We start from the raw sequence: 24,523 nt of genomic DNA, 5'->3' as shown, positions 1-24,523 counted from the left end.
CGGTGCTTTATTTCTGTGCTTTTTTTTTTCCTGAGTCAATTCTAGCCAATCATTTTACGTTTCCAAGGATAGTAGGCGGGGCCAGGTACGTACGTTCTTTTAGAGCAGAGCTACAGATTAAAAATGCCCAAGGCGAAGCGGTCAAAAGTCTGGCTGTACTTCACAGCAAAAGATGCAAACTCAGCAGCCTGCAACAAGTGCTTTAAGCTGATACTGTGATACTGTCAAAGGAGGTAACACTTCAAATCTGATGAAACACCTGGCGACGCATAGCGTTTTTTTTTTAAACATGAGAGGTTTTTTGGACCAATTTTGTGTTCTCCATTCTTTAAGCACCGGCACCGTTTCAAAAGTACCGGTTTGGCACTGGTATCGGATAAAACCTAAACGATACCCATCCCTACACATTAGTTTGCTATAACCTTTTTAGGACTTTCTGGAATGTTCTTTGGAACTTTTCCTTGAAATCAGACCTACTCATGGAGATGTGAAAAAGAAAGGCTGACCAAAAGATGCGAGGACTGTAAAAAGACTGTCTGAGGAGACTTCAGAGAGCACAGCTACCGCAGCGGGAAAGCCGATGGAACTGATGATGTCGTTTGACTTTTGGTTCACATTGGACAGCATGTGCCAGAATCTCCATGTGTTGGGACCAAAGAAAAAGCCTGTCGTGCAAAACTCATGACTTATCTGGTCTGCTGACTAAATGCAAAGTTAATTTGTTTTTGTTTTTTTCTACCACCCCAATCCTACCCCACCCCCCCACCCTGCCCTGTCTTCCCACTTATTTTCCTGTGTACCTTTTACACCACATCATGTTCTTAGTCTTGTCTCTTTTCTTATTCCCCGCATTCCTCTCCATCCCTCTGCTTTCCTCCCCTCTGTCGAGTTCTTACATGTGATTTCTTTTTGTCTCGTTCCTCTTTCTCCCTCTTGCTCTACCTCTTCACATCCTCCCCTTCCCTCCCGCCCCCTCCCTCTCTCTCTCCCCCTCCCTCTCCGCTTCTCTGGCAGGCTGCTCATTGCAGTGAGTCAGTATCATGGAGGCAGGCAGCGGGGCTGCCGCAGCGGTGGGGAGTGCAGCACTGGGTTTGCTGGGAGCCACAGCCACATCCAGCCATGACATCTTGGACAGGTAAGCGAGCTGCATGAGGCTGGCACACACCCCCAGGAACACACTGCCCCCAACGTTCTCCATCAGAGTGAAGAGTGTGTGGAAGAGAAGGACCACACCTTAGGGCTTTCAATAGCATGTTAGTTTGTTTATACTCAGAAAACAGCTATGGAGAGTTTGTGAGCATGTGTGTGTTTTGGGGGTGAAGTCGGAGGATGGGAAGGGGTGTGTGTGTGTGTGTGCTTGCTTACTTACAGTAAGTGAGCCCATCTTCTTCTGCTCTCTGTGCATGCGTGTCTCGTCTTCTGTACCATTACTCTCACTTCATGTGAGGCAAATGCACTGGCAGGCAGTTCAGTTTTTCAGCTGATAGTTGGAGAATCTGGTTTGTGCTTGTGAGAGTGCATGTGTGTGTGTTCACGCTATGACACAAGGGGGGAGTTACTTGGCTTCCTCTGTGCCTGAAGGAGAAATGACACCAGGGTATGCGCATGCAGAGGAGGAGGGGGAGGCATTGGTAAACGTGCCTGAGCGCTGTATCTTTGCTGATAGGTCGAGTTTGCACAGCCCCCCCCCCCTCACACTCCAGCACACACACACAGACACACACGGACACACACACACAGAAACTGTAAAGCCCCATAGCAACTGTGCAGTAGCCATCACTGCTGGAAACCCCTCATTCAGACTCCCAGATCCCAGCTCCAAAGACCACTGTCCCCATCGATAGGCTGAGTGGATCAGTTTTCAGCTAGTTACGTCATCTCTACAGCTGTGCACCCACACCCACACGCACTGTCGTCACACACACCCTCCCCTCAAGCATGCACATTCACAAAAACGCATATGGACTTTCATCCAGTAAACACGCATGCTTCACAGGGATGTTTTAGGACAAACACTGCTGTAGCTGTTCCAAGATATGCCTCCCTGTGCATAGCGAGCTCTATCATGAGCCAGCAGGTGCTCCTGGAACATTCCGGTTGTTACTCTCTCTACCACTGAGGTTTAAGTAATCTCCGACACGTTCCGGGGATCTCCTTTGACACATTATACAATCTGAGATTGTATAATGAAGGGAATGAAGGCTCTGACTCATTTAGCTGTTATTTCCTTACTATTTCTGTTAGTCACCACTCGCATTTGACTGATGAAGACAGATTTTCATCAGCCTTTTCTGAAATACACCTTTATGCTGTTCCATCCGAGCAGGTAGACAGAGGCCACCTTCTATCTCACCAACATTACTGCTAAGGCAGCTCGAGTTGATGTGGGTTATTCTCACTGCTGGATTAGTGGCGTGTCGTGTGCATCTGTCTGTGTTTTTGCAGATGTGCTGTCTTAGTTTTTCTATTTTTTGCTGGTGGTGGTGGGGATTACAGTTAAGGCCGCTCAGCCCTTCCACCTGCCCCTCCAGTCCTGAACTGGGTCTAAATCCTGTACTGAGGTTACCATGGCAGCAGCAGCTTAGCATATATGAGACAGTGGTCCCACGTTACTAGTGAGAGCAAGCTGGTGAAAAATTAGAAGAGGGGATGAAGAGCCAAGGGAAACTACGAATTGGATGATTCCTTTTTTGCTAAATGTTTCCAGATGATGATGATGATGATGTGTATCTATACAGGAGTATGTCTGCTCAGCCTGACACTGCAGATTATTTCTTTTTTCTGTGTGGGTAGGGGAAGGTTTTTGGCTTGACCTAGTGCAGTATAAAAGTAGCCCGCTGAATCCTGGTGGACAAAGTTTGATCACAGGATCAGGAGCCGGGACTGACGAGTGACGAGAACCCCAATCGGGGACACGAGGCCCTCAGGAGGTGACGCAGAGCTGAATGCTGTAAAGCTGCATGCTGTTTTGGGATGTCGTAATCTAGTCGGGGATAAGCGGACCACAGAGCAGGATGGAGTGCAGGAGGAGGCCTATGCAAACGAACCAAATGGATCACATTGCTGGTAATTTAAGGCGGGCGCAGGCTGCCGGGGGTATAGCTTTCATATGTTGATTCAGGGATCTGATAAAACGTTAATGAGTAACTTGATGTTTATCTGAGCTCACAAGATGTGCAGGTTTGAGCTAAGAGTGCTTTACATGTCACCCAAGGGCAAGTATGTTAGTTTTTACCCGTTTACTACATTCACTTTTTGTTGTTAATACTGCTAAACACATTAAAACAACTGAGTCTTTCTGCTTTGACAAGTCTGTGGAAATATCCTTGATTATGTCATAGTGTTGTCATCGTTTGTGATATTGTGTTTTTGGCGATTAGGCTTAGAGACTACACATTAGTGTGCAAGATTTGAGGAAATTACCACAGCAAGGGTCTAATGAAAGATCATTTTGAGTTGCATTGTGGGAAATCTCTGCCTTTGCTCCTTTCTGATTGTTTTGATTTTGTAAAATGTTCAGAGACATATTACATTAAAGCCCTTTAAACAGAATGGCTAGGTTGATATGGCATACACAGCTTATGAGTCAATGAGGAAGAAAATGCCATTTGATTCAGGATAACGTCATTTGTCTCATGACTATAGAGGTGTGCAACCCTCTTTCACTCCATGACTCTTCACTTCACCAGGTTTTTGACGTGTTAGAGCATTACGCATGCACACCATGTCCAGACTCGAAAACTAGCATCTTAAAACTCTAAAGTGAGCGCAGAAGTCCCACCCACTTGTTTTTCAAACCTTGGTTTGCGAGGGGCAGCCAGTGAGAAGAAAGCTGCCTTAAAGGGCACCAAGGCCCAGTATAAAATACGTAGGAGTTATGTGTTAACTGGGAATCATGCAAAGCTGCTCCAGCAAATTCTAAAGAAATAAAGATGCAGTTTGAAATGAGCAGAATACGTCCCCTTTAACAAACTCTTCCAAGTGAATTAATCAGAGAGGCTTCAAATTCAGATTTGGTTCGTGTCCTCTGAAGAGCTTTGCAATGCATCATTATGGAAATTGCGACTTTTCATTGAACATTGTTGCCGTGGCAACATCCAGGCATACAATGTGCGGCCGTGAAAAAAAAAGTTGTTTTAACACAATTGTACATTGTCCAATGTTCCTATGCTGAGAGACACAGACTGTGTCGTAGTGCAACAGAAAGCCCACAGTAGATGTGTTCCACATGTGATGTGCAGCTTCGTAACATAATTATTTAATGTCTAAGAGTGAATGGATCTACATGACCCCAAAGCCCCTCAACTCTCTCACACTAATCAGCACAAAGGTACAAGGACCCAGTCACTGGTGCTTGGAGATTTGATATCTTTTAGTCCTTAGCACTACTCAGCAATAACCCAGGAAAATGCACTTTTTAAATTATGATTACATTTATTAAGGGAAATAAGCTATCCAACCTACCTGACTCTATGTGAACGAGTAGTTACCCCCTCACTTCCCCCAGACCTCATTTACCGTGCCAACAGTCAGTGTTCATGACTCCAGAACAAGAAAGAGAACGGACAAAAATGCTATCCAAGGGAGAAAACCACTGCTGGACTAACAGGATTGTCTCGGATGATGATATGAAAACGTCTATCATTTCATTTTACGCTATCGTTTGTTTCGTGGTGTCGCAAAATCAACTGTTTACGTCAATATTTTTTCATCATTTTGATGGTCACTGTAGAATTTCTTAAAGTTCTCTCTTTCTGTTATATTTAATATAACCACACTACGGACGGACAACCGACTGTTTTTATGCGTTGTCGTTAGCAACAGTGACGGTAAAACCATCGCATGGCTCCGCTGTCCACATGTTTATTTTCCACATAAACCTTTCACAATAAAGCTGAAGATCCTGTTGAGATTCTTCAAAATAAACTGAATCACGTGAAATAGTATGCTGTGTTTACAGATGAGAAGCTAAAAAGAGCCGTCAGGTGCTAAAAAAAATAAACCTCAGAACAGGCGTTTCCCCGCAGCACGCCGTGTAATAAATGCTCACAAAGAAAATTGCAGCCGTTTCAACTTATGTAACACTCGACTACAGGTACACGACGCCCAGCTGAAAACACTGAAAACACAAGTCGAGTTGCCCGAGATTCACAGAATTTACAGAAAATGTAAAATTTTTGTGATTATATATCGTTGTCAGGACGATAAATGTCTTATATCAGGATATGAGATTTTGTTCATATCGCACAACCCTACTGGGGCCGCCTCAGGACCTGAACAACAATAATTGATGAAACCATAAATTTTGTTCTGTGAAAGAATGTTTGACCATCAGTTTTTGCCTTGAAATCAGCAGATCCACCTCTGAATGTAACATACATAAAATGACAATCACAAAGTGTGCCACTTATCGCAAAGTTCATATCTGACCCAACAGCATCATTATGTGCATTTATGCAATCAGGTTGTCCACATACGTATTTTAGATTTTTAAAAGTCTGTGCTGCCCAGCAGCCACGCTACTATTTAATGGTTTAATGGTTATTACAGTCGAACATTTAATCCATGCCCTGTTTTTGCTGAGCAACAGATATACTTAATCAATAGCAGAGAAATATTTATGGAGACATCAAGACTATATTTCAGTTGATCATTGATAGCTGCTGACCCTGTAGTGCTGTTTATAAGTACAGCTGGAGCACAACAACATGCCGGATCAAAGCTTCCCCTTCATAGGATGAAAACAGTTCATTAGTAACTGGTAGAAATATGTGGATGGAAGTCCCGTCTGTGATGCCATATGTAGGACAGATAAACCGCCTCACTGGGATGGCAGCTAAACTGCTGGCTGACTGGAGAGACTTCCAGCCTGTGGATGAGATCCAAAACATGCATAAGGTTGAAATCCTGTGAGCTGCCTACTGATGGATTCCACCCTGTTTGCTGTCTTTCTCTCCATTTATTGCTGCTCTTTGCTTTCCCAGATTTTTTCCCTTTAAATGGGAAATGACATGCATCAGACTTTACTTTTGATCTGCTCAAAAAACATCATCATCATTATTATTATTATTATTATTATTAATATTGATATTTCATAGCTGGTCAGAGAAAAAAGATTGCCCAGTTTTCTATAAAATTTTCACATGTTGATGCCCTGAGTAAAACATGCCATTTTTCCAAATGAGCTTTTGTGTCATGGCACGTTAGTTTCCAGTTGATGCTCCACGGATTATCCAACCCAAAATTATAGGTATCAAAACTTTATAAAAAATATTATTATTAACTTAATATCTAGAATTTTAGTTATTTTACATTATCAGGATGTTCTTTGTGACCAAGACGTGAGGTGATGCAAGAATTAAAATGAAAAACCAGAGTGCATCAAACTATTTGCGACATAAAATTAACAGTCTCACAAATGTAAATGTATTTAACTTTGCTTTTGGAACCTTGGGAATCCTGTTTGAATTGTTTCTCAGTGTTTAGATGGCAATCTGAAATAAGGGAGGAAAATGACACATGTGAAACCTGTTATATGCAGTAGTAGAAGAAATGCAAAGTGATACTTTTGAAAATATTGAGAGGGACTGTTCCCTGAAACAAAGTTATTAGTTGTTAACTAGTGGACTTTTTTTTTTTTTCTTTCTGAGACAGAAAACCTTTAAAATGTTTCAAACAAATGAGTAAATTATAAATGGATGAAGTCACGAATTGGCCGAACAAATTCACCTCAAAATCAAATCCATTTTGGAGCTATGTGAAACCAATAATACAGTTCCTCAGTAGTTGCTGATATGTGAGGTGCTTTGCTCCATGTATAACACTGCAGGTTTTTTTCCATACTGGTATCAACATCCCAGTGCAGAATGCGGTTACACCCTGCTTTGGATGCTTGCTTATATTTCAGTTTGATCTGACGGAGCTGATGTCCAGCTGCTTTGTTGTTTAAAAAAACAAAGCAAAACAAAACAAGATCAAAGTAGTGTAGAAGAGTGCTGGTTAACATGGCTATCATCTGTTTTCTATCCCCCAACACGTTTACAGCTGTCATTGTAACATCTACTGGGTGAACTTTAATAATGTCTCTGAGTTCCCACATTATGAACTGATCACCGGTTAACCTGACCTGCATGTCTTTGGACTGTGGGAGGAAGCCAGGTTACCTGGAGAAAACCCACACAGGCACGGGGAGACTTGCAGACTCCATACAGGAAAGCCCCTGCTCACAGAGAGGTGCTACTGCTAACCACCACATCACTGTGCTGCCTCGCAGCATTCTTATCAAATCCAAAATCCAACCAAAATGCTGATTTTTGTCCTCTCAGAAGCTGAAAAATCTCCAGAGAGCACCATGAGTACCTTCTGCCATTTTTTTCGTAGTCACAAAACAAACAAATGTTACTGTGTTGCCTGCATAGTTGTCAGGCTTTGGTGGAGCTACAGCAGTGTTTACCATGACTGATTAAAAGTGTGATAATCAAGCATGGTTTTAATGACAAAGTGGAATGGTAACACTGATTGTTGGGAATTTCAGCATTGAACCCAGCAACATCTTTACCGGTATTGAAAAAGGTGTAATATATGATGTAATCATGGTAGTCGTGAGATGCAAGAGTCGGGTTCTGTGCTTCAGTTTCACAGCTCCGCCCTGGAGTTGTCAGAATCCCAGAGATCTCACTTCAGAGGCTTTATGGTGATCACATTCAAGCAATGATATGACCTGAGAGATTCTGATAGCTCTGTTCACCTAAGGTCTGTCCTTTCTCCTGTTTGGTGAATGCAGAGTTACTCATATAAATGTCAGGAGGCGATACCTTCATTTGTCTTGAATAGGACGCAACCCTTTGTTTTTTCATTTGTTTTTAAGCATGTGTGTCCCCAAAGCAAAATGCAGGGCATCCATCACAGGCATGTTCCTTTATGTTGTTAATTGTAGAGCTGTAATTGGTAGCAGTGGATTTTCCACTGACAGTTGGTTATCATTGCTAGTGAAGTCAACAGCCACTGGCTCTGATTTTCTCATTCTACAACGTGTTAGGACTCTGTTAATTATGTAACTCAGAATTACAATCGCAGCTCCTGTGATGATGAAAATTGCCAGTTTGTATGATTTTCTGAGTTGTTTGTTAGAAGTATTTTAATGGCCTTTGATACGTGGCTGCTGATTTTGCGCATTTTAAGTCTACAGCAGTACTTGGAAAGGTTTGGTGTAGGATTTTATGTCGCCTCTGAGTTTGTCCTCATTTATGAAAGGACTGCATCAGGGTAAAAATGCATGCTTGCTCATATAGAATATACACTAGAGGATGTTAGGCCCTTAGCCCACCCTCATAAAGTCTGTTTCTGATTGTTCGGTCAGAGACTTTCACACCAGTGGCCTGCTGGACAGTATTTTGTATTTCTCTGGCAGTGTTCATCCTTTTCCACCTTGCACAAAGGAGCAGTCCTGATGATGGGTTAGGGACCTTCTTCAGCCCTGTCTAGCTCTTTTGGAGCTCTTCAGGAGGAATCAGACTACCTGTGCAACCTCTGTAGGGTTAGATATCCCCTTATGCTGTCAGTTGTGACACTGACCGTAGCTTGTAAACAACAAAATGTGAGGAGGGAAAACTGTCAGTGGCCTCCACCTGTAAAGCCACTGCTGTTTTCCGGGGTTGTATCACTGTTGCCTCTGTAGAGCACCTGTTGCTAATTTTGTTAACACCAAAGCAGCTGAAAATGATTAACAACACCCTCTGCTACTCAGCTGACCAGGTCAATATCCTGCAAGTTGGGTTAACGTGATGCTAAACTCAGATTAAAATTTGTTCCTTTTTCTTTTTTTGTGTGTGCGCGTGCGTGTGTGTGTGTGTGTGTGTGTGCGTGCGTGCGTGGTTTTTAGTGAAATTCCAGCTCGGTTTCGGGATATTCAATCACTGAAAGGAAATGAATGAAAACAACAGTGGGGAACTAAAACTGGTTCCACCTCTGTGAGGGAGAGACTTCCTAAGCTTTTTATACATTTGAATATCTGAAATGTGAATATTGTTCCAGTACCAAAGATGATTTAGACTCATTTACGCCTCTTGCCAGAAAAAACATTCCACTGTATATAAAACATAAAGAAACAGAAATTGCAGAGAGTTAAAACCTTGTGGTTCCTTTTTGATGGTAATTAGTCAAAGGCTTAGGAAGTCTCTCTGCGTCACGGAGGTGGAACCAGTTTCAGTTCCCCACCGTTGTTTTCATTCATTCCCTTTCAGTGATTGAATGTCCCGAAACCGAGCTCGAATTTCACTTAAAAACTTCTGGAGCCAGAGGCAGCTCCTAGAAGCTGGTTATGTTATGTTATATTGGATAGCCTGGCCCCGCCCAGCTGCTTCTCATGTTAAAGTACAGTATGTTGATTCACAGACTAATCGGTGTCCTAGCAAGTCGGTCTGTAATAGCGATGAAGTTGGGTGAGTTTTTAAATTGCACACTTTTAAAACACAAAGTCATGGAAGGAACCGAAAGAAACAACTGTCACTGTCAATGCAATAAACTGCTTTCAGTTCCGGACATGCTGATTCACTAGTTTATTCCTTGTGGATAAATTATTGACTTGAAATATCAATTTAAACTAAACAAATTCACTTAATTCTTGTCAGGCCAAACATGAGGCAGTATACTCCCTACAGCCCCCATTTGCTATTTGCTGGATATCTCTTTCACCAAACCAGTGCCATGATATTCTCTGGAGGGTAATATTGGCAGTTCTAAAAGTGGCATGTATCCACGTGTGTTCAGTTCAGTACAGAAAACATGTTTATGCTCTTAAGAGTTGCTCTCATAAATAGTGATCAGAGCCACCCAAACTGGCATTACTAGTTGTTGTTGTGCTTTGGCTGAATTTATTCATGTCTCATCTCTGACTTTGTGCCGTTTACCTTTAGACTCACCTTCATTTGCAAATTACTGCTTGCAAAGTGAGTGATTTCCGTCTTGTATGCATGAATATTTTTATTCATGCTTTCAAATGCTGTTCTGGACTCATTCTTTGTGAGTGACTCTCAGATCAATATGGAAATTACTCTCAAAGTTTAGTTGACCCCAAGTCCCAAAGGTACTACAGAACTGTAATGGAAGCATCTCAACTTCATTTCACAGGAGGAGAACAAGCCTAAACACTCGGTCATAAGCATTCACTCCAGCCAAAAGAAGAACAGCAGATGGTGTCCCCACAGAGTCCAGTTGTCGCCGTCATAACCAACCATCATAGTCAATCAGTCAGTCTGGGATTACACAGAGAGACGATGCTATGATGGGCAAAAGCCACAATCAGTCCTGGAGTGCCTGAAAACCTGTCTGAGGAAAACTCACTGACACCATGACTGGATTTAAGTAGTTGTTTTTTTTTCATTGCTTACATCACGTCTAGCTTCACAGATCTGTTCTTTTGTCTTCTTTGACGCTTGTCACTCGTTAAGCTGATTAATCAATTATATTTATTGGTTATACAATCAAAGAATCTAAAACATTACGTAGTCTTAGTTTTTCATGAATGAGTATTAGGGGGTATTCTTGTTGTTATCCGATAGTAAACAACATATCTTCACGTTTTGGTCTCTTCAAATAACTTGAAGATGACACTTATTGCTCTGGTGTTACAGCCACAGCCCTCTAATAACAACTATTCAACCAACCCTGTAATGTACATACTGGTGGCTTGTGTCTGCACAGCCTGGCCTGATTAGTTTTGCTAATTGCAAAGTCTGCTCCAGTAATGCTCAGAGTGTTTATTAGTGGTGTAACCATTTTCTTTTCCACAGTTGTTTTATTGTCCTTTTCAAACCTCTGGGGAAAAGGAAAAGCATGATGATAGTGGGCTAGACTCTCATTTTATTGCACAATGTTTAAACAGCTGCTCAATTAAATTTCATAGATCGCCTATAAAAGATAGATGTAGCCACAGTTTAGTGAAGTGCAGGTTTTGGTAAATGTTTTTGGCGTTTCTGTCTTGGTGCTGGACGTGATAAATGAAAGGTGTATCTACTCAAGGTAGCACCTCCCTAAAGCAAACCCTGCGTTATCCTCTGTTATTCTAATGAGACCAGTATGTATCCTCACGTTATATTCATAAGACTTGAAACTAGCAGTTGAGACTCATCAGGAAAGGGTTTACTGAGCTCGTAGTTAGTTTGCTGAACAGTAGATCTTTATACAAATGGGCTTTTTGCTGTTCTCAGAGCTGCCCTGTGCTTCCAGGTTGGCTTCACTTTTCAGACCCAGGAGCCACATCCATTTTTTAAATACAGTTTATGGTATTTGTCCACAGGACTTGGTTAACGAGGGCAGCACAGCATTTCCTGACAGAGAGAAGGTCTGGGTTTGTATCCACCATCTGGCTGGGGTCTTTCTGTGGAGTTTGCAAACATAGGGACAACATGCACGGATTCTGTACGGATTTTCTGGTTTACTCCATTAGTCCAACAACATGCACCATTGGGTTAGGTTAAATTGACCACACGTGTGGTTGTGACTGCTGTCTCTGTGTCTAGGGCGTAGCCTGCCCTGTGGTAGCTGTCATAGTCTCCAGTGGAGCGTCCTCTTTATCTTCAAACTAGTATCTTCATTTGAAGGGTGAGACCTGCACCAGACGGACCTAAAAATGCATGAACAACCACAGGATTTCTGTTTGTGGCTGAGGACATGTTGAGTCAGACATTCAGTGGCTCCAGTACTGAGGCAGCCTAATAGAGGAGAAATGAGAAAGTGGAGGCTCAGGATAAATGTGGGGAGAGATTCATGGCTTTCATTTTCAGAGCAAAAAACAAGCTGCTGTTGCTTTTCATGGTGTAAAATTGTGATTCTGATGGAAATGCTGGAAAACTAGTCAAGACTGAAACTTTCACAGTCTTGTATGTGGAGTTCTTTGCATTTGATCTTACACAATTGGAGAGAGAAAGATTTGACTCAGCAGGCCGGGAGCTTAGCAGAGGGAAGTTTTCTGTCAGTTTCTCCTCTTATCTGTTTTTGTGGCTGGGGAGAAGGTAGGCAGGAAAGCAGAGACGAGCGCTGTTCAAGATGAGCAAGCTTTTCTGGCTGCAGTATTACAAGAATGTTTGACAGAGAAGCTGGAAAGGGCAGTCTCTTTCTTTTTACATGCAAACTTGGAGGCATTCTGAGAAGTCTGTGATTTCACTCCATTTTTGAACAGAAAAGGTGGCACTGGGCGAGTAAAATGCACTAAAACGGTTGGCCTTTATCTGTGGCGTCTCAAAGTGCTTCACACTTTGTCAGTAGTTCTTCAGCCTTCCCTGATAAGTGCTGCTCAAAGCTTGTCATCATGCTCAGGCTGTGGGACAGTAGTCAAGAAATTCTGAAGGCCTTCTCACAAGTTATTTCATATCATTTACCGTGTGGGCAGGGAGCTGACTTTCAGGATAAATAACTGAAGTCAGGGAAGAGCCCAGATAGTACTGGCCTGTCAGAGATACTTTGGTATTGGATTGATGTGTCCAGTATAAATGGAAATGCTGCTCTAATGTATAAACAGTGTCATCACACACACACTCTCTCTATATATATCTTTCTGTCTATCTAATGTTTTTTTTTTTTTTTAATCTAATCCAATATATCCACATGAGAATGTTTTACTCTCATCAGCACCCAAAAACATCCAGTATTGGTTGTTTGTGGAATAAAACATTTCATGCAAACTGATTTGTTTGTAATCACTTTTTTTTAAATACAGTATTTCTTTCCAAGAATGATGTGTGGACACATCTTGCTCCTTTGAAATCTCTGCTCTGTGCACTCATATGCTTTCAGACTAAGACACTTTTAACAGCCCATGTATGATGAGCTAGCATGATACATGCAACTTTTTCTCCAAGTCCGTTGCCATGACAAATGGATTATACCTTCCCTCCATAACTTTATCAAACACTTTTACACAATCCAACAAAAGATCTTGATGGCTCTGGTTCAGATTCAGCACTCTTTAGAAGAGAACTGTCGCAGCAGTGTGTTTGGGCACAGTGCTCTCGTGTCTCCAGTAGAACAAATGTTAGTTGGATTTGGTTACTATGGAAGGAAAGAAGCTCCGCTGACTGGGAGGCCCGGTCAGAGGACGGAGATTAAAGAGCTGAAAAACATTCAAAGGGGTTTCCCTTTATTTTAGAACTTTCCAGAATTACCTCACTAAATATTTAATCTTGCATTAAAGGAGGACATGACATCACCGAGTCATGGAGTAGCTTTATTAGACTCTCCATCAAGGAGAATGTGGCGTTTTGCCAATAAATAAAAGCCACAATACTTTCTGCTGGTTCTGTTCCAATAGCCTCTCTTAGATTTATCTACCTAGTATATTGAATAATGCATAATGAGTCAAATGCAAAAGGCCTGAAATAAAATAGAGTAGAATAGGCCTTCATTGTCATTGTACATGTATAACGAAACTGTGGGTGCTCCACACTATCAATGCTGGAATATAACAGAAATAGTAGGCAGCAGGAATAATTAGTAAACAGGAGAAATGTATACAATAAAGAGAGAGGCACATATTAGATGGTGCTTGGAAGTAGCCCAAAGAAAAGACTTCATCTGAATAGACTCTGTGTGAGTGGCCTGAGTGATGAGGGTTACTAAGACCATGGCTCAGATTGGTGAGGTGGGTGGGCTGGGTGGGGTGTGCGGGGTTTGGTAACAGACTGAACTGCCCAGGGGAAGAAGCTGTTTGTGAGTCTGGAGGTGTGGGACCTGATTGATCTGAGGCGCCAACCAGAGGGTAGCAGGTCAAACAGGTGATAGGTGGGGTGCAAGGGGTCACCTGTGATGGCCCTGGTTTTCCTGACACAGGAGGATCTGGCGATGGCCTCCAGGTTATTCTTCCTCAGCACACGGAGGACTTTCATTCTTTACCAGGGCCCAGCATCATAAACCAGATGACTTTGGTTTATTATGAGTAAAATCAGTTTAAGTCAGTTTCCTCACTTCAGGTCAATCAGCGCAGCACTCTGAGTTGAGTGCAGTTACAGACAGCTATATCTCCCTGACCACTTGTTCAGTCATGTCTAATTGAGGCTTTTTATTTCTCAGGCTTTTCAGCGAGGGTCTTTTCTAGGTTGACTGGCTTTAGTGGGCCCACAGGGAATCAGGCCGTATCTGTATTGATGAATGTTCAGGACCTTGTTTGGGATTTTGCTGCAGTTGGAATGAATAAAATACTTTCACAGTACTTTTGTTGGCTGTTGAATGTGTCAGTCAGTATAGAGTGTGTTTATTGTTCAGTGGGTCTTAGTCCTGGTTTTAAATCTCTGACTCTACATTAAATTGTCAGGCAGAAGAAAAGCGTCATACCTTGAGTGAATGATGAAGTAATTTACACGAAAAATACTGTAAAAAGGTTTGGGAGTAAAGAGATGTAGTCATTGCTAAAGTTGGCTTCCTATATCTCGTCTCAGAGTCCCGAGCCATTAAGTCCAATTATCTCAATGCAGAGATCTTGTCCCAGAGTTAGTTCAGCCTGTCATCTTGCAGCTGCTGCAGACCTTCCATTCTTCCCAAAACTGCTTTTTTCCTCCTCTTTCAATTTCCTCTCTTGTCTACAATGGTTAAAACACATCCTTGAGGCAACTGTTTGTGTGTGTTTGTATGTGAATGAGTGAGAGTGTGTGTGCGAGAGACTGCTCTCTGGAAACAAGGTCAGTTTAGACAGATGTCTCATCAACTTCAACTTGTTCTATCAAAGTATTGCAAACTCATTTGCCCTCATCAAATTATCCACTGTTCATGTCATGTTTCATTTCCTGACTGTTACATTCGAGATGCCTTGAACTGGACCCTGCAGCTGCTCGGCACTCCACAGTTTTTGTCATTGAATCTTTTTAAAGAGGAAATCATGATTCGACCTGCAACTAACGGCCATTTTATCATAGTTTAAGATGTTTTAAAAAAGTGAAAAATATGCTTTTGGCTATTTCCTAAAGCTCCGTTCAACAGTGTTTGATTCATTTTAGCAGGGGAAAGAAATCCATACATATTAAGTTTATAGTCATGGACAAGTGATAAATCCTCTTTTAAGGATCAGCATTTTAGGTTCTGCTGTTTAATAGGTTTAAAATGACTCTTCCAGACATTTATTGAAAATAAACTCAAGCTTCACATCCTTTTGACTACTGGATATAAATGATTAAAGCAGTGATAATAAGTGATTCATTTTAGTGTCTAAATACAGTATTTTGCTTTCTGGCATTCCACACAGTTGTGAACAATTCAACTGATACATTTTAGTACCTGAGGCACTGGTCTCAAAGTATATGAAACTAAACATACCTACATATGAACTTTTTCATACACCCAAATAACCCAGAACATAAAGAAATAATAAAAAACAAAAAGCAAATTAAAAAAAAACTACATCTTATGTAAAAGGTACAGTCTGATCGAAGACTCTAAAGTCGTGGTAGGGCAGGATGTTGCTAGGATAGTAGTCTAATCAGGAAAATCAGGAAGAGACAAGGATTAAATGTTGGAAGTTGAAGAAGGAAGAATGCTACACAGACCTCAGGAAGTAACTGAGAGGTTCTGAGTGGTAGAGACTAGTTACCAGATGACTGAGCAAGTACAGCTGTGGTACTGAGGGGAAAATGCCATGACGGTGTTCGGTATATCCTGTAGTAGCTAAAGAGGGATAAAGTCGATCATGAAGCTACGGGAAAGAGTTGTTGAAGCTAGTTGAACAATAGAAGTGAAGCTCAGTGAGCTCCTGTCCTGAAGACCACCACAGATGTAATGTTTGGTTTGGGAGTGTCAGAATGAAGTTCACTATGTTTTTGTGGATCTAGAGAAAGTATATGAATATCAAGAGAGGAACTATGGTGCTGCATGGGGAAGTCAAATGAACAAACTGGTACCCGAAAAGTTGATTCTGTTCATCTGGACGCAGTGGGAGAAACATGTCCACCCCAAGGATCTGCACTGCCAGCACAGACAGAGTAAAATAGAGTACACTGTTAAGTGCCTGAAGGATTGCCATGATTTATACATTGGGGAAACCATACAACCTCTGGCTAAGCGGATGGCACAACATAGAAGAGCTAACTCTTCATGCCAGGATGAGGATGTACACATCTTGCACAGGGGGGAACACTGGTTTGATTGGGAAGTCAAGGAGGACATTTCCTTCACCATCTTACAGTGTCGTGATTGCAGCCATTCCCCAACTCTCTGTGAATGGTACTCATAGCCATTGATCCAATGGTCATGACAATTTGCATTAATAACCAAGAAACTGAACTCATGGCCCATTGTTTGTCAGTGGTGCTAGTGTCAGTTGGGACTATAATAACCCCATTGAAGAGAGTTGGGTTTTGGTTATTGATAGTTTTCTTTTATTAAAACTTGTGACACGTGAAGAACTGTAAGTGTGAAGAGTGCTCGGTTATTACAGCTCACCTCGGTATGCTCCACAGAGCTGGTAGCAGCTGTACACCACTGTGCAAAAGTTTTTAGCCCACCCCCCTTTAAAAAAAAATATTTCTTTATGTTTTAATGCAAATATCGTATCTCTGGTTCAACTTATCTTTAGTATGCATAGAGGTGGTCAGCATACTAGTACAGGAGTCTATAACCATCCGTAAAACCCAGTCTGTGTCATACCAGTGGTGATGGGAATCTTGTCAAAATTTGATGGAATTATGAAGGTAGAAAAGTGGATTTTGATCCACCATGTAATACCATCTGGAAAGCGTCTGATTGGCAGTGTCTTTGTTTTTCAGCATGACAATAATCCCAAACACATTATTTTATATTTTCCTAGCAAAATATAAAGGAATAAAACTGTATCTTAGATTTAAATGCATTGAAAAGCAACATTCACTCGTATTTATTCACTCGTACTGGATAAACTCATATTTCATGAAGACCGTTGTACCGGGCATATGGCATAGCACTTTAACATATATACATACACTAAGAGTGATACTGTGATAGGCCAGTGTGTGCCATTTGAGTTCTGAGCTTCTGGTTGTGTGTGTCTGGCTGCAGGGGTCTGAGACCTGGACGTCATCTGGAGGACGACGACCTTGTGCCTGAACTGGCTCACATCCATCCCAGAGAGAGACCAGACTGGGAGGAAACCATCAGTGCCATGGTGAGAAACACTTGACTTTTTTTAACATGGATTTTTAATTAGAAGCATTATCCATCTTTTCTTCTTCTTTTTTCTTTCTTTTCTTTTTTTTTTAAAACCTACCCACTTATGATCAGAGTGAGCTGCTGAAATATCACCGTGTGGCTGGGTAACTCCCCCCACTGGGTGATGGTAACAGGGTGTTAAAGAGCCGTTTATACCAGTTTATTAGTGCTTGCTTGTCAGTGAGTACTACATCTAGAAAGAAATGTGGCCTGTGAAAGTAATCTGATGCAGTCTTTATGTTCAGGGAGTATGTACGTGTTCCTCATTCCTTGTAAAGTTGTGAGGGGACCTTAAGTTTTTTTGTCTGTGTATTTTTTTTAAATGCACTTAAGACGCAATTTCCTGTATTCCTGTATTCAGACTGTTCCAGATAAGGAGAATATACCTTTAACCAGTAAATGAGAAATGGATTAAGATTCTTATATCAAGTAGGCTTATCACTGTAATGTTCAGTGTCTGCTGATTGCTGATGGTAGAACATTTATGAGGGAAGAAATGTCATAAACTGGCTTGTTGCAACAGTGGCATCCTGTCATAGTATGACAGTGAAATTCAGCGAGCTCCTTTAGAACCACTCATTCTCTCTCAAATGTTTATAAAGGTAGACTGCACGGCTACAATGTTCCAATGTGACTGAATTTAAAGATTAAGAGGTGTGACAAATACTTTTGTCCCTATAGTGTACTTAAGATTGTTTATAATGGCATACGCTATTTGGATATCTGCATTTTATTTCCTTACCATTTAAAAAAACCCTATACATCAACCCCTTGCAGTTATTGACAGTATGTTAATATTCAATAAGCTGGACACAAGTGTAAAAAAAATGAACAAATATAAAAATATAAAAAAATGAACAAATCAATATATTTGTATACATTTAATGCAGGACTGTCTGTGTCTACCATCAGTTCAGCTCCATCAACAAAATACATCATTAGTTTTTGCAAACATTTAAAAAGCTTTAAAGAAAAAGAACCAAAATTCAGGTATCTGTGGTCCAGATGAGTCCAGCCTGCAGGAGAAATTGTGCACATTTCACTTTTGCCATGCATTTGTGTTGCCAGCTTGCTTTGCTGTGTTTGTCACACGTGATCTATGTAAAACCTTTAAGTTGAACTTATTGTTTTGTCCTGTGATCACCGCACTTCAGTAAAGTCTCCTGTCAGTCATTCCTGACACGTCTGATCCATGATCCAGTGAGAACACCTCCCCACCCTGTCGGCTTGTTTGCTGCCTCTCGCTTCCTTATCAGTCTGGTTTTAAGCCACTGGGCCGATGAGATGTCTGTCTGTCGTATTGAAAACTGTCTCTCTTTTGCTCCAAAAGCCTACTGAACCTTAATGCAGACTGTTGGTGTTCTAAACCTACCACACTCCAAGCTCTTCGCACAGATCGGTCATGTACCTGTCATCTGTTTTTCTTCATCTCTCCGTGCTCGTCCCATTCACCAGACGCCATTCATTCATTATTTCCTTTCCTCTTATTTAGTTCGGGTCTTGCTTCCTGCATCGGCAGCACCGTGAAAATGAGGCCGTCTCCATGGTAACATGTCGAGCCACCCGTGGTTGGCGCGTGGTTGGAGCGGTATCACGACTGCTCATTTCGATCGGGCAACAGAGAGGAAGAGAAACAACAAGAGAAATCTGAGCAGCCTACTGAATATTAATCAGAGAGGCGGGGCTTTTAATACTGCATGTGTGCGATTGTTTGCTCAGTTTGCGATACGGCTCTGTGTCCACTGGGGCACCATGCATCATATATGTCTCCAGTGGTTGGAAGAGATGATGAAAAGAAGTGTGAACAACTTATTGTAAGCTGTCACACCAACGCCCTGGTGCACTGTGTAGGCAAGATCATATTCAGTGCAGCGCACGAACAACAAAGCACGCACGCACCCGTGCAACGTGACAAGTTCCTTCTTCAGCAACTTAAAAACCTGCAATCTACATGACATGCAACATTCCTATTTGAGCAACGATACAAGATAATTCGGTTTGTTTTTTAAGATTTTATTTTGTCTTACCAACAATCCCAACACCGAACGATTATTTGTGTTGTAATGTAAGCCAGAATACATAGAATACTTCACTGAATCTTGCACTTGTTTATGTTCGGATACATAAAGTGTTTGTCTGTGGTGGTTACAAAGTTACAACTGTAATTGTAGCGAGTGATGTTGGACTTGGAGCTAATGGATATAGAACACAGAGGTGGGCGATATAGCTTTAAAATAAAATCAAAAAAAGATGTTCATAGCTCACAATTTTCTTTTTTCCTCCCCATTAAATCTTCATTTGATGCAGAAACGCAGCTCTGGCTGTTAGACGTGTCTGGGCTCCTTGTTGTGAGCATTAGTGTATGTAAAACGCAAGGCATTGCTATAGCAATGATATTGCCCAATGAGAACACAGTGAGTTTATACATGTCGTCAGAGCTGTGAAAACGAGAACTGTGACGGGCACAACACTGGTTTTTGCATTAGCATTGTGAAATGACAAGATTATCCACATGTTTTGTGTGGCAGATGACTGAAAAACAAAGGTATTTGTTAGAATTTTATCACTGTTCAATTCATAGTAGGATGCAAGAGGGCAATATTGTAGATGTAAGTAGGGCTGCACGATTTTGCATAAAATGAGAATCACGATTTTTTTGCTTAGAATTGAGATCACGATTCTCTCACGATTTTCTTTTCCAGTATAAATATTTATTGCACTTATTAACTGCACATCAACTTCGTAACAGTTGAGACTGAACATAAAAATAATAAATAAACATAAAAACAATAAATGTCTCACATTTTGTCGTTGCCGCAAAATGTTGCACTGCTTGTAATTCCGTCTCCACCGTTGCTCGACACTGCGTGTATAGAGCAGGTAGTGCAACATTTGAAAAATAGTTGTAGGACGGCACTGTGTAGCGTTTGTCTAGGGTGTTGATCATTTTCCTAAATCCCTCGTTTTGCACAGTGTTGATGGGAGCCATATCTTTAGCCAGGTGATAAGTGATAGCCTCCGTAATTTCTTTGTGCCTGCGGGAGTTCGACGGCTATGGGGAAGCGCTGTATAAGGTTCCCGTTATTGATGTTTGGGTGGTTGACCGGGACGGATTTTCTCCTGTCACTTTCTTGGCCTTTACAGCTTCGTCATCTCTCACGTGCTCTCCGTTGTTTTTACCCTGCCAGCTGGCTTCTGTTTCACGTGGTATAAGGCTCCGCCCTTGTCATTTGTTGAGCAGGAAGAGTGAGCGCTTGTTTTCATGCAGATTATGTCCCGGATCAAAATGCGGTACAATCGTCATCTTTTTTCTTTCTTTCTTTTTTTTTTTTTAAATTGTTGTCATTTGGAAATGAGATCGCACATAAGTATGAATTGAGATCGCGATTTTCTAACGATTAATTGTGCAGCCCTAGATGTAAGTGTGTAGTAAGCTTTATTACCAAATAGGACTAATCATTGCAGCCAACTCACTGATGGTTAAACAAAAACTGTAGTAACCAATATAACCACCTTCTCACTGGCAGCATAACTTGAGAGAGCAAACTTAATCAGACTGCAGACTGAATACTAATTGGGAGTCAGTCATCAGAACTATGAAGACCTCTACTGTTACTAGAAATGAAATTTAAGGCCTCACCAGTGGAACCAGGATGTAACAGAAATGTAGGTACTGGTCCCTCAAAAAGAATTCCTTCCCCCCAACACAAATCCTCCTGCTGTACAGAAACAGCTACAAGTGCTCCATCTTTCACCTCTATCACCTGGGCCCTTTTAGCACCTGGCATAGAGGTGGTGCTGAAAGTCTCAGTGGTCTGACCGCATATGCAAAGCACCTTACCTGTCAGCGGCTGTGGTGAGGTTACAAGCTGAATGAATGAAGCTTTCACAGTTCTGTTACCTTGCCTAAGTCAGGCTCCTGTTTTCTTACACAGCTTCACAGTGAATATATCCACTGTATCCTCTACTTGCACTAAAGTAGATTCCCCAGACTCTTGGTGATTTGCTGACCACATCTGCTTTTGATTTTCAGTCTAATTTAAGCTAAATGATGCGACTGGCTTTATTTTTGAACACGATATCAACCAGAGTGAGTGGCTGTCGGTGAATCTGTGTGGGGAGTGGTCTTTTAGTCAGAGACTGCAGAAATGCTTTTCAACCAACTGTGTCTGATGCTTGTGATGCCTTTAGATGTTCAACATAGTTTCCAAGTCAAACTGTTGTTGTTATTGTTCATAATGCTCAAATTCTTCCATCTTATGTATAAGAATTAAATGACTAAAAATAACATTTCCTGACTTGACTCCAGCTACTGAGCATGAGTTAAAAATCAGTCGGTTCTGGAATAATCTTCATACAAAAACAGGAGTGTGATATTTTAAGTCTGCACAGTACACACTATGGACTGAAGGCTGTTTCATAACATGTGTAAGTGTGCAAAGACCTTGAAACACTCCCTCGGCTTGTCTATCAACCACATATATGTGAGGCATTCAGTGACATTAATTACTATACATTTAAATTAGGGATGCACAAATGTAGCTTTTTCCAGCACTAATATGCTACAGATGTCTACCAGGCTGCATTTAAGTGTTGCTTAAATGCACAAATAATCCAAGAACATTAATGTATGAATCTAGTATTTATTAGTAAAATAATAATAATAGCAATAGGGTGAAGATCCAATTTGATCTCCTTTATTTGCAGTCCTCTTATTTCAGCTCGGTGTGAGAGGAGGATTTGCGTCATACTGCTGTTATTTACAGTCATCCTTACACACATTGTGAAGCTGACAAGAGAAGTGAAATATTTATCAAGGTGGCAGCAGGTTATGTTATAGTAAGTGCAATAAAAGCTTCAGAATCAAACATAACAAGAATAAGAATGAGCGAGCATATGAGAGAGAAGAAAACAAAAAAGCCTTGTTGTTGATGAAGCTGCTCAGCTGTCAGCTGACCACAGTCTGCAGTTTAGTCAAATATTATTGCAAGCATATAAAGGAAAGCTGTTGTTGAAACATCTTCACGCTGCTGTTGCTTGACTGTTAACTTCCTCCATGCTAAGTTAGCGTTTCCGCTACCGGCTGAGGCGCTGCTGCACACGGCTGGCGTGGTAAACACTGAACAGAACTACAACAATAAGATCATCCTCGTAGATGTGCCCATTTTCACCCATCAGGACCTAGTTGGCATGTGTACAGGTATTCTCAGTGAGCTGTAATCTCAGACTTCAGACAGCTTTAACACTTGGTTTAGTGTTTTCTGCTCTTGGCTCTGTGTGATGTCAGCGAGTGGATATCCCTAATAAAACCATTCTGACTGTGAGAATAGAAAAGCCCTCCCACCTGCTGCTCAAACCTTCTGCAGCGAATCAGAAGAAAGCTGGCTTGTTTTAGAGGGTGAATTGAGATAAATAAGGATTAATGTGTCCTGTGAATCATGCAGAGTTACTCTGCTAGAGTCCGAGAATAAAAATATGAAGTTTAAAACGGCAAAAGGAAAGTGCACATGAAGCAATTCAAAGGACAGGATGAGCTGGGAGAAAATAATAATTCTCAAAGGAATCCTCGTGTTATACTGTTGTCCAGTCAACTAACAAGCTGTACACATGTCAGTCAGTAGGATCAGCAGGGCTCAGCTCATCCAAACACATTAGATGGAGTCAAACAGTATATTGCTGTACAGCATTGGTTACACAAGTCTGTGAGGATTTTTGGAAAGCCATACAGCTTTTGCAGTTTATCGCCTGATCTGATCTAAGCAAACTGGTGCTACACATCAACCTAATCAATTGTGTGGTTTGTTTTGTTTTGTTTTGTTTAGGCAAGGAGTGCTGAGATCCCTGAGCTGAGGACTGAGCCCCTCATGCGCTCATGCAGCAGCAGCACAGCCAGCATGAAGGTCAAGAATGTCAAGAAGTGAGTGGGCACGTGGACACAAACACACAGCTCTCACATTTCTCCTCTGTCCATTTCTAATAACACTCCAAACTGGCTGTTTATCGAGTCTGTTTCTGTGCCTGCCTCATGCTTTCGCTCCCTCTGTTTGCATTGCCCTCGGCTTTTTCTGCTAATCATACACACTCCAAGCTGTTACCATATGAAGGGAATGAAGTGCTAACCAAACTGTGTGTTGCATTTGCAGACTTTGCTTCACCAAGGGCCATTTCCCAAAACTGGCAGAGTGTGCTCATTTCCACTATGAAAATGTGGACTTTGGTACAATTCAGGTACAGTCTTGAAGCCTTTTGATTCCTTCTCTTGAATTTCTTAATGCTTTACAAACACCTGGTATGAAAAAGGGTTAAAGCTGGTGCAGCATGTGTGCATCAGTAGCATGGCTTTTAAAAACTTTGATTGGGATTATGAGTTTAAAATTACAGCACCACAAATGTCAGTGATGTTGTGGATGAACCTTTGCACAGTTTATTGAAAAATACTCGCTCTCACTGAGAAGAAATTGGCTGATGATATTTGTAAAGACTGAATGAAGCAGGACTTCCCCAGATGATGTCAGGTAGAACTTTTTTGCCATTGATGCATGGAGATGTTGGTGTTTGCAGTGGTTTCCTGGTTCCTTAAATGCCCCATTTCGCTAATATAATATAAATATAAGATCTTTAAAAAGTTTTTTTCTACCACCGTCTCTCCTTGAGATTCCTCCACATGGCTTTGCCTTTACCTTTATTGACCTTAGTGGCTGTTGAGTCCCAAGCTGAGTCACAACTTGCTTTGCCAGCAGTTGTCTTTGCAATCTGTTTTGAAGTTTTTTAAAAGTCTCCCCCCCATTCCCTGCAGCTTTAAAATATCCAAACCTCTAGGAACTGTGAACCAAGTGCTTTTATCCCACCTGCACCCTGGTTAAATATTTGAATAATTTGTTACACTTTCTGTGTGAAAAGGATTTTTTTTTAACTAGTTAAAAACAAAAAAATCAAATGGGAATGCCTAAGTAACTCAGTGAAAAGCCTGTGCCCCTGTAGTACAGGTATGTCTAATATTTCATTTGATTTTTTTATTTCACTGTATTTTTTGGACCATAAGGCGCACCGGATTATAAAGCGCATTAAGCAAACAAAACACTCAGATAAGTCAAACTTTACTCAACTCATTCTTCTTGCTTCCTCCACTTCCGTACCATTGATTCATTAATGTTGAATTCTCTCGCAGCTGCTCTATTCCCATGTTGTTGCAGTATATTAATGACTAACCTCGTATTGTGGATGGATTATCTCAGTTGTTCTCCTGACTGAAGTTTGGTCCGTTTACAGCATCCTGCCATGCGATTGCATTCATCCTCCAGCTTCACTGTGTTTATGCTATGCTAACATAGCTGTGTCGCTAGCGATCACGTAGCACGTC

General features: G+C 41.4%; 1 protein-coding gene across 6 annotated transcripts in view; it reads left to right on the top strand.

The window, feature by feature from the left end:
- arhgap32b (Rho GTPase activating protein 32b) overlaps nucleotides 1–24,523 on the top strand; it is a 124,086-nt gene that overhangs the window by 42,715 nt on the left and 56,848 nt on the right. For all 6 annotated transcript variants that reach the window (XM_019363962.2, XM_019363966.2, XM_019363963.2 and 3 more), the window contains exons 2-5: nucleotides 1,015–1,135; nucleotides 17,014–17,119; nucleotides 22,986–23,080; nucleotides 23,307–23,391. In XM_019363962.2, coding sequence (XP_019219507.1) covers nucleotides 1,041–1,135; nucleotides 17,014–17,119; nucleotides 22,986–23,080; nucleotides 23,307–23,391 — 381 coding nt within the window. In that variant the 5' untranslated portion in view covers nucleotides 1,015–1,040. The remainder of the gene's footprint in view (nucleotides 1–1,014; nucleotides 1,136–17,013; nucleotides 17,120–22,985; nucleotides 23,081–23,306; nucleotides 23,392–24,523) is intronic.

The sequence above is a fragment of the Oreochromis niloticus genome, linkage group LG10, assembly GCF_001858045.2.
Source record: "Oreochromis niloticus isolate F11D_XX linkage group LG10, O_niloticus_UMD_NMBU, whole genome shotgun sequence".
Taxonomy (NCBI): Eukaryota; Metazoa; Chordata; class Actinopteri; order Cichliformes; family Cichlidae; genus Oreochromis; species Oreochromis niloticus.
This window is presented reverse-complemented; position numbering and strand designations above follow the sequence as displayed.